At 34.9% G+C, this 11251-nt stretch overlaps 2 protein-coding genes across 3 annotated transcripts in view; one reads left to right on the top strand and one right to left on the bottom strand.

The window, feature by feature from the left end:
- The first annotated feature begins 258 nt into the window (after positions 1-258).
- LOC110030426 overlaps positions 259-11251 on the top strand; it is a 31049-nt gene continuing 20056 nt past the window's right edge. The window contains exons 1-3 of one of the 2 annotated variants that reach the window (XM_020733136.1): positions 259-574; positions 769-1107; positions 2244-2386. In XM_020733136.1, the coding sequence (XP_020588795.1) occupies positions 840-1107; positions 2244-2386 (411 nt within the window). In that variant the 5' untranslated portion in view covers positions 259-574; positions 769-839. Of the gene's footprint in view, positions 575-692; positions 1108-2243; positions 2387-11251 lie in introns of both variants that reach the window. The other variant, XM_020733135.1, reaches the window with a different exon arrangement.
- LOC110030427 (L10-interacting MYB domain-containing protein-like) lies at positions 7492-8556 on the bottom strand. Its single transcript, XM_020733137.1, has 2 exons — positions 8130-8556; positions 7492-8043 (listed from the first exon to the last, which is right to left on the bottom strand). Exons 1-2 carry the CDS (start codon positions 8454-8456, stop codon positions 7588-7590), a joined length of 783 nt encoding a protein of 260 aa, XP_020588796.1. The 5' UTR covers positions 8457-8556; the 3' UTR covers positions 7492-7587.

Below are 11251 nucleotides of genomic sequence, written 5' to 3'. Positions count from 1 at the left end.
GCTTTAGAGAACCTAATTTAGGGTTTCTTTAGCTATAAAGTTATATATTATATTATAATATTTATATAAGTAGTACTAATATGTTATTATTAATAATTTATTATATATTATAATTTATGTGATTTAATTTTTTAAAATATAATAATTTTTTAAAATTTGATATGTATTATGTATATATATATATATTTATTTTCGAGCAAGCTGTAGAACAAATTTTTTTTCGTGTAGGTTTACTTTCAAACGAGCGAACACGATAACAGAGCTGTTCGGGAACGACTTCCCGGAGCCGAACGAACGAGCGAACACGAGCCGCTTAACGAAAGCCGAACACGAGCTGTTCGGGAACGACGAGCCCTACACACTATCCTGCTGGCTGAAACCGTTGATGACGTCCCTCGCTCCTCCTTTCCCGGTTTTGCCCAAAACCATCGCCTTGGTAACCCGACGCTCGCTATACAGTCGCGGCTAGAGCTAGCTGGGAAGGCAACGGAAGGGATCGCGGTTCACAAAGACATCTGAAACTACCATCTATCCCCTCCTTATCGTCGGCTCCAACCAGAAACCATCGAGGAAGGTAACCCTCGTCTTTCTCCCGATTCATATCCCCGGCATTCGCGCGCTTCGGCATGTCCTAGATATAAGCTAAATCGGGATTTATTAAAGTTGTCATTTTGCTGTTTGACGGGATTTAGGTTATATCATGCTCAAATCCTGTCATCAAACAGACCCAAATCTTGAAATTTTCATGTAAATCTCCATGCGAGACAGAGCCAAATCCAACCCAAGAAAGGCACGGATCACTTCACCAGTCACGGAGTGGAATTGAGTACCCGTTCGTGATGGCGAAGCCTGTACCTGGTAGTTCCGCACTCCAGAAGAGGAAACGCCTCCTCTTACTCTTCTCCGCTGTCTGTATTACAGCGGCAGCCTTCTTCTGTTTTCGTGCCACTCTCGACACATGCGATTGTCGCCGGGACAGCGTTGTATCTTCAGCAGCGGTGGATAGCGCTCGCCTCCTGGCGCCGGTCGGTAATGTCGAGAAAAATCCTCTGGATTTCATGAGGTCCAAGCTCGTGCTTCTTGTCTCTCACGAGCTATCTCTTTCAGGTAATTGTAATTTGAGGTGGAAGGCTTGTCCCATGCTTCAACCTGTTGAATTTATTAGTTTCAATTATTTGTTGGCATGTAATTAGAAATCAATATTATTTTTAAACTCTATATGCACCTTTAAAATATCTCATATGTGACGATTTCATTTTTCACACTTAAAATGAGCAAAAATGAAATCATTATTGTATAGAACATTTTTCTTAACTACAAGCTACCATGAGTAAGAAAAGAGCTTCTCATTTGGTTGCTCGCTGATAGAAAACTGGTTTTAAAAATTGATTTTTTTTTTTTTACTTTCACTCATTTTGGGACATACAAATAATCACTTTTTGAGGGATTTTGAAGGTGTTTGTATAATTGTATAGTTTAAAAACATTATTGATTTCTATTTGTACACAATTGAATGACGAAATATACTAATTTCATTGTTTTAAAAAAATGCGTTCTAAGTAAAAAATAAATAATAAAAAAAAGTGTATGAACATTGTATTGCTGGAGTTTTTTTTTTTTTCCTTAAACTTTGACAATGATATTGTTGGATATAGGAGTCACTGTTGAGCCCGTTATTTGAGAAAAAATTTGCTTAGAATGTAATATTGTTGTTAAAGAATTGCAAGGTATTCTCATTGAAATGAAAGGTATCCCTTTTTCATTTAATACAATATGAACAAATGCTTTTCGTCTTCATTATAATCACCCTATTAAAAATGTTTAGAGACAATTTCCCATTCATTCAATATTCATTGCAAGTGCGACGCAGCCGTGCTGGATTATGAAGATCATACTGTGCACGTGGAAAGCTATCTAATGCTTTTGAATTCAAGCTTAATTTATGAGGCCATCTATTAGAAGTTGAATTAATGATCACTGCATAACTAAACTAAATGCAAGCAACATTAAGTAGGATATAAAATTAAATGTTTCTTTACAAGAAACATTTTGCATCATGATCTTGAACATAATTAATGCAGATTTTAACCTTAACCTTTATTTTTTTAATTTATACATTATATCCATTAGTGCACTGGACCTTTATTAACTAAATATGGTGCTCTTGATTATTTTGAGAAGATACGCTTCCACGTCAGCTGAATGAAATTCTGAACTATGATGTTTGTTTGGGCATTTTTCAGGTGGACCTTTGCTACTAATGGAGTTAGCATTTCTTCTAAGAAATGTTGGTGCCCAAGTCATATGGGTCACATATCAAAAACCTGCCGAGGAGAATGAAGTAATTCATAGTTTAGAGCATAAGATGATGAATAGGGGTGTGCAGGTATCAGAATCAGTTTTTTTTAGTTCCTTTTTTTATCGTCATTAAAGAGTGCACATTTCATATGTACATGTAATGCTATTCGCAAGCATATTGAGTGCTGAAATTTGTGTATAAATAGTCTCATTGCAATCCTATTTGACATATAGGCATACTTCATCCTAAATAGTTGTATAATTATTTGTCGTTTGAAGAAGTCGTTTCACAACAGTGTTCCTTAGACCATTAGAAACTTCATGTCTTCATTTCAGTCTTGAAAGATTGACACATTCTCACTTTTCATCCCTCGATACTGAACTTTGTTATAGATGGAAGAATGATTACTTTTTTGCATCAACTCTGAGCATACACATATTACATGTTGAAATAAACCTTCAGGTCTATTTGGTAGGGCATCTTAACACTATTTATTTATGAAATCCAGCCAAACTGTAAAATGCAGGAATTCCATGAATTTATGATTTTTTGGATTTTGTGAATTTACGGATTTATGTAGCCATGTAGTGGGATTAAGTCTTTGTTGTTGTTGTGAATTTACGGATTTACAGAGTTATTAAATCCTGCTAACGCTAAATCACAAACAACCACTTAGGGTCTGTTTGGGGCAGCTGCAGCTTATCCATCTCCTGCTGATAAGCAACTTATCCTGATAATCTGCTGATGAGCAGCTGATTCGGATAAGCTGTCTTGCTGTTTGGTTGACGCTTATGGAAAACAGCTGATCCTAAAAAATTGACCATTCTGCCCTTGTTCTGAATAAACAGTTTAGCTGTTTGGTTAGTGCGTTTTGTAAACAGCTTATTTGCAATTTTTTTAGTTGAATGAACAATCTATCACGCAGAATTTATAATTTTCTCAATAAAATTAAAGTTCAAATGTTAATATATGAAAATACAAAAGAGTTCCTTAGTTTGCTGAAGCCTCTCTATTCTCTCGCTCTTCAATCTCTGCTCCAGTACTCAGGACAGCTATTAAAACCAAAATAAAAATAAAAATAAATCTATTTCCAGGAAGAATCTTAGGATAAACTGATAGTAGAAATATGATAACATTAACTTTATAATGTAGCAGTATATCACGACCTACGCCACCTGCATCTGACACTCCAGAACCCTGAGCAAACTTGTCCGATTGCGATATCGTAGAAACGGAAGAACTCGAACCACATGTGGTGTTCTCCTGTTGTGGCACTATTGAACTCCTAACAGTAGTGTACAATTGGGAGCACGTAGAAATAGTTTCACTGTCGACTCACCTGAAGAATTTGCAATCGTCCGGTCCTTGTCCCCACCGCGGGCACCTGTAGAATTGTCGTCCGTAACTATGTGTCTGTCGTGATGTGAAAAGCAATGACGGTAGCCCACATCGGCACATCATTTGCCCTGACTTCCCTGAAACTTCTCTGAATATCTCGAGCTCATTGTCCTGCAATTATTATAAAAAACGTTGATCAGTCAAAAACTGAAGTGAATAAAAAAAAAACTCAACATATCAAATTGGGCTATGTTAGTGCTATGCTCATCAAATCCTTATGGTTTTATCTTTAAGTTCATATAACTTTAGACAATATAAACTTAACGATGTATTGTGCTTTTATCTTTTTCATTGAGAACTAAAACATATATGACTTAGAGTATTAAATTCTATATTAACTTTGATCGAGGAGCTTTTTCAACACGTCGATAGCTCCAACACGTCGAGGAGGGTTTTCTACTTTTATTACATTGCATTGGAGCATTGAAACATTAATATATGGTGATTACATAACAATCTGAAACATTAATATTTACAAAACTAGCACTTTTCCTCAATCATTTCTCACAATCACACTCAAATATCAAAGTACAAGATAGAACTCATACTTTTCAATTTAAATATATAACACAAAAAACAATCAAATTTTCATTTCTTACTCAAACAACACATCAGATAACTTGAAATCGCAATCTATGGTATGGTGCATCTTATGACTGCTCAACCCAGTAGATAGCAACCCTAGAGAACATCAAAAAGGTAAAAAATAAATGACATCGATTTTGTTTCATAAAGAAGTCCCATATTTTTACTCTTGACATCGACAAAGACAACAGTTGCGACCGCCTTCCAAGCTGCTTAGGGCCAATGCGATAGAATATCAAAGAAGCATTAAAATCTGAAAACTGCCAGCAAAAGCAATCCAACGCTCCAATTGTGTAGGGGAAGATCCCATTTCGTGATGAATAAAGAAAATAACATTTAGATGCTATGTATCTAAATACATAGAAATTTGGCATTATATATATGTAAAAGCAATCCAACGCTCCAGTTGCACCTGCCTTCCAAGCTGCAGTTGCAAGTATTGGATTATCAAATTCTATTTTCCTAGATAAAGATATTGAAACATGGTTAAATACTTGTGTATTTTGTCACAAGAAAATTATCATGCAATTACTAATCACAATATAATTAATAATTTTATGGGCAAAAGTTATGTAATATAACCTGGAATTCTGATGCATACATAGGAGTGTAATGTCTCCAACGAAATGCTCACAAAATTCAAATCCTTCCTCCGCTATTCAAAAACTGTGTTGAACATTTCTAATTCAGCTTTCCCTTGATCAAGTTCCATCATTCCTTCCTCGAAGCCTCAAGAATCCAAGATAATTATAAAGTGAATAAAATGCTCATCCTCATTACTATCAAGTTCTAGAAATAGAAAACGACTTAGGATAAAAGCAACAATTAAGATAAAAGCAACCCATTGATCAAACAGTAAAGCTAGAACAATAGCGCAAGAAAGTCTTTGGAAGCAATATTTCTGATAAACTCTTTTTTTTTAACTCATGGAAAGGTAAATTAAAGGAAGGATTTGAAAGAATAAGGCATAAAAGCGCAGCTATAGAAGCTCAGCTATGTAATTCTGTCAAAAAAATCTAAACGCAAGGAGTGCTATGATGACTTCAAAATCATTAAAAAGTTGAGAGAGAAAGAATGGAAAGCACCGAATACAAGCATATCTAGAATGATTGAAAGCTCATGCCGGCGAGGGCATCGACCAAAATTCTTTCAATCTGGATATTATGAAGTCAATATAAGCACTTAAGTTTAGATGTTAAAAATGTAAATATATCATGGTGTAATTAAAATATAAGCACTTAAGTTTAGATGTTAAAAATGTAAATATATCATGGTGTAATTAAAATATAAGCACTTAAGTTTAGATGTTAAAAATGTAAATATATCATGGTGTAATTAAAATATAAGCACTTAAGTTTAGATGTTAAAAATGTAAATATATCATGGTGTAATTGCTTGGAAAATGGCTAAAATTTAACTATATAATATGAGTTGTAATTACTACCAGCCCAAACCATTTGAAAATGTAAATATTTAGTCCATAAATATGCATCAATATATAGAAGATTCAACAACTTTACAAAAAATTTAACAAAAACTGACTTTCTACTCCGCAAAATTACAAAAAATTGCTATTTTGAATTAACTTCCCTGCATGATGAAGGGAAGTTAAATTAGTACATTCATTTCAATGTAACTCAAATAAGTGTCATGATCGCACAATTTTGTCGCTATCTGGTTTCACAATGTCGTCATTTTCCTTGCACCTTCACCTTCGTGCCTGTAAGGATGTTCTGATTCATCCTGAGGTATTGGATGTCCGACATGAAATTCAAATGCTTCTTGTGTAATATGATGCAAGTTTTCATCTACAAATGCAAAATCCTCATCGGAGCGTGAGTGATGTCGTCGTATGTAATTATGCAGAGCCATTGTTGCCACAACAATTTTTAATTGCTTCGGAAATGGGTAGGTTGGCATGTCACGTAATATCACTCACTTCTTCTTCCATACCCCGAATGACCTCTTAATGACACCACGTAAAGAAGAGTGTCGTTTGTTAAAAACTTTCTTTCTACCACGTGCAACCCCGCTTGACCTTTCGAAGTCCGGAATGTGGTACTTCGTGTCGGCATAAGGCTTTTAGATAACCCCTTTGTAAAGGATATCCGACGTCAACTAGATAATACTTACCTGCACAAAATACATATTTTAGTAACAACTCAGGAATATCTGATATATTTGCTATAACAACATACCAGGAGGGGGGTATGGGAAGTAATGAGTTCGACGTCTTGTCGCAAATTTAAAAACACAACTATCGTGAGCGCTGTCTTTCCATCCAACCATCACAAATGTAAAACAAATATTAAAATCACAAATAACCATCACATTCTGTGTGGGAGAACCACAACGTCCAATGTAGGCTACTTTGTCGGTTCCAGATACACGTGCATCAACGTGAGTTCCATCAATAGCTCTTATACAATCCTAAATATAAAAATGTTTCAATAATTAATGAATGAGAGTTTCAATATAAAAATGTTTCAATAGCTCCTATACAATCCTAAGTTAGTAATAAGATGTTTAAGATATACCTTAAAAAACGACATGTAACGATTGTCATTCGCAATTTGTGTAGGGATGGATTGAAGTGTGGGATCTTCAGACTTAACTATCTTAGAAGCTAAACTTATCAGTGCATTCAGACCAATGGAGAAATATCTGCTGATAGTCTCCGATGAATGTTGAAATCGCTCCATGGCTCCTCTAATGGACTCATTTTGAGATAAAATATAGAGTGTAATTGCTAACACATCTCTTGATGTCATTATAGTAGAGTCATTCAAACCATGATGGTGTTGTAATTCGCAGAGCAGATCGATGAAAATCTCTTTCGTCATACGAAACATGTTTGCAAAACGTGTCGGATGGTCTTGTAGTAACTCACCGACCCATTTATCACCAACATATGTTGATGTCATAGATGGAGTTCGTTCGATGTATGTGAAGTAGTAGTCATATAACAAAGTAAGAATAAACACTATCTTTGTAACATAGTGCAAATGTTCTGAATTCATCCTACCAAAAGTAGTTCAATGATAATAGTTAATACCTTCAAACATTTAAAGACATCTAGATGCAACAGTACAACCAGTACAATCAGTACAATAAGATTTTAGAAAAACATCCAGTTAAATTTAAAGAGTGAAATAAAAGAAGTGCTAGAAAAATAAATAGCAATCCACGTTACAACAATACAAACAGTTTTGAGATAACGAAACGACAAGCTTTCCAAACATTTAGTTCTCCATGAAGGAACGTTAGAAATCAACTTGATATTCTGCCTCCAACTTCACAAAAAATTATCTACGGACTGGACCTTGTAGTAACTTAACACAGTTGAGATAAAATTTTCTATCTTCCTTCACCTCAGCATGTGTATTTAGGATTCGAAGACACCCCTCAACGGATACATCCTGTGATGCATAAAGCTTAACAGAACAGGATTCAACAAGCTTTTCGATTGTGCTTCTGACGAATGTCGCTCCTTTCTTCTTTTTCTCAACCTTACGCCGTTTTGGAATGGATGAGGATTCCGCAAGCCTTTCATCAACTGACTTATGGATTTGACAAGATACTTCTCCTGAGCCACTTATATTATCAGTTCCAAGAGCATTAGTTGTGCCAATAAACTCATGTTCAGATGGGGTGAAAGCATGTGCTCCCGTTGCAACAACCCCTTTGAACATACCATCCAGCTTCTCTTCCATTACTCGATCAATACCATTCATTTTGAATTTCTTAGCTGCTGGCACGACCTGCATGGTGAAGAAAAGTTAATTAGTACAATCATTTCAATGTAACTCAAATTGAAATAAGGAGATGATATTGGGTTAGCCTTTACCTGTAGTTTCTCAGCCCACCACTCCTCAGGAGCATCTATCGTTCGTTTCAATGAATCCCAGCCTAAACCTGTAGTTCCCCTCTTAAGTTCTTTCCAAATTTTCCAATCATTTTTTAATTGATCCCACTTGTTCTTAAATTTCATCCTGTCGTAGTCTCTGCTTGTGAGTTCTTTGAATTTGACAGAAACATTATTCCAACCTTCTTTGTTAAAATATGTCGTAGGTCTATTTCCTAGCTCCATCTCTTTAAGACATAGATCACAGAAAATATTTGTTGCTTCTCTGTCCCACATCGCAAATGATCCAACTTCTTTGCCCTTATTCATTGTGGTACTTACTAGTGAAAGGTTAAATAAGAAAAAATGTATTTAATAACATGACCCTAAAACTCCAATACTGACAATCATTCTCAATATTATATACATATATATGTCAATATTACAAAATAAAACATGAGTTCTAGATATCGAAAAACTCATGTATATTTTTACTAAACATGATAGCAAAAAACCTTAAGGACATTTACAAACATACCAGTCAGTTCCTATGTATTTATATATCTAGTACTATACTTTTTATATTTATAACACTCAAATCATTTACATCACATCAAAAATATTACAATTTTAACTTATAAAAAGTAAAATATATGTTTGTATTCATACGTAATCTAATATATATGTAAAAGTTGAAGTTTAGGTTTTAGATATGTGAATATATAGAAATTTAGTGGTATGAAGGTAAATTTCTCAATACTTTAATGTGTACATTTTGTGTTCAAAAATTAAAAGCTTATGTACTTTTTTAAACATAGAGTGTTTGAAGAGCTCTAGTCACACTATCCCCTACCATGGACATTTTCTAAGCATGATGGGTGGGTCTAGCATTCACACAAATGCCCCTTACAAGAGAAAAATGTTCAAGAAATTGCCAAAATTTGCACCAACGTGGCCGAAAAAAAACAAAATGAAAGAGACTTCATGTACATAAAAAAATTTATTAAATAAAATAAAAATTAAATAAAGATAAAATTGTAAAAAAGAATACTTCAAATGCAATACTCGTTATATCAAATGAACTAATAAGTGCCCAAAATATAACACATAACTAAACTTACAGGAAACTCGGCGACTAGCCAATGAGCACAAACAAGAATTTATTGAGGATTCAAAACTCAAGAACTAATGAATGCAATCAAAAAATGCATTTTTCTAAGAGTAAAACAAAAATCTTAATTGCGAGCAATCACAACTGAATCTGTAACACATCATGCAAGAAAACCCAATGTAATCTTCAAAATTACATAATAAAAAGTTTGCATGAATCTTAATGAGAAAACAAATTGTATAAAATTAAATACTAATAATTTAAATACTTTACATATAATAAAAAGAAATTATAAACTTAAAATGCCTCAAAAACCATGCAAGCATACCAAAAATCATGTGCATGTTTTAAAAGACACAAAAAAATTGTAAAAATCAAAATGTTTGTATGTGCTCTAATAAGCTTCCTAAAAGCTTAACCCAAAATCAAAAAATGTTGTATGGGCTAAAAGCAAGATGAACTCAAATTTCCCCGGCCCTAGAAGTATGCAAAAAAAATAATAAGAAAAGACAAGTATTTATAAATACAAGCTCATTTTCAAAATTCAAACTTAAACTCGATATGTGTGCAAGCAAGCTCTCAAGCGGACCACCTTACCTATAAGGCAAGTTCCTACACCTCACATTCTAAGAGATTATAGTTGATAAAAAAGTTTCACATTCTAAAAGATTATAGTTGATAAAAAAAGCATTGCAATGAGCATTCATGAAGCAAAGTTGAACTAATTACAGTAATAGAATGATTTCAAACTTTCACTTATGATCTAATTTAACAAACAAGTATCATGAATTGCAAATTCGCTAAAATTTTTATTTTATCTTCAAATAGAATAGTTGAAATCATTAAAAATGTTTATTATTAAAGAACAACTCTCAAGTCTCAAGTCCATCTACTATATACGTCAAACCATAAAATCCAACTTTTAGACAAACTCAATCCCTTACATATGGGGACAGTCAATAAAATGTATAGTATAATAACATCTAAATGAACTAAAATGATATTCAAACCATAAATCTGACACTCTAAAAGCAACTGGTTGATCATATTTCTAGTGACAATGTCTAATAAAGTAATACAACAAAATACCCTAAAGATGAGCATATTGGAAGAAAATATCAACCGGAGAAGACTATTATTATTAAAACGCACCAAAATTTGAATGTAAATTATTTTATGCTCAAGTTTTAATTAAAAATCCAAAAAAAAAAATCAGGAAAAAAATCTCAAAGAGTTCTATTCTCCACAATATTTTGTAAAGGAAGATAAATATGATAAATGGCGGCACATGAGTAAAAATGTACATTAGTTTTACCTTCCGAGAATGTCGAAGAAGAAGTTTGCCGACGAGGAAGAGCAGGCCGAACGGAATCAGTGAGGGCAGACCTAAAAATCGGGGATGAGATTCTCAGGGAAAGATTTAAGAGGGAAGAAGAGATGAATGAGAGGAGGGAAGATCGGGATTTCTTACCAAGGTCGGAGCAAGTTGAGCGGAAGTTGCCTTTGGCGGAGCGGAAACGGACCAAGGTTTCCTCGGCGGAGGCGGCGGAGCGAAGATTTGGCGGAGGAATACCTAAGCTTCGGCGGAGGGAGCGCGGGTCTTCGGCGGAGAGCGGAGGAAGACCGGAGAGTCGGCGGAGAGAGAGCGGTACTTCGGCGTGAGGAAGAGCGAAGCTGGAGAGGCGGAGGCGAGCAGATAAGGCTTTAGGGCAATCCAACGGTCGAAAGCTCTTGGAGGGTGTGTGCGTAAAATATGCCACAATCCAGCGTTCGAAACGCTAATCGCGGGTGTATCGACCCGCGATCAGCTTTTCTCAGAATCAAAAACGAGATTATAAAATAAGCTACGTAAACGAGCAAAACAAACAGTGCGGCGGCGATCGACCCGTGATCAGCTTTTCTCGGAATCAAAAACGAGATTATAAAATAAGCTACGCAAACGAGCAAAACAAACAGTGCGGCGGCGTTTTCAAAAACGCCGCCGCACTTATAAACTGCCCCAAACGGGCCCTTA

This window comes from Phalaenopsis equestris, unplaced genomic scaffold (assembly GCF_001263595.1).
Source record: "Phalaenopsis equestris unplaced genomic scaffold, ASM126359v1 Scaffold000716, whole genome shotgun sequence".
NCBI lineage: Eukaryota > Viridiplantae > Streptophyta > Magnoliopsida > Asparagales > Orchidaceae > Phalaenopsis > Phalaenopsis equestris.
Note: the sequence above shows the minus strand (reverse complement) of the source record. Positions and strands in the feature narration are given on the sequence as shown.

Coding starts and splice junctions, on each gene's coding strand:
- LOC110030427 (XM_020733137.1), bottom strand. CDS start 8,456: ATGAATAAGGGCAAAGAAGTTGGATCATTTGCGATGTGGGACAGAGAA. Junction 8,044..8,129: donor GGTGGGCTGAGAAACTACAG/GTAAAGGCTAAC, acceptor TTCACCATGCAG/GTCGTGCCAGCAGCTAAGAA.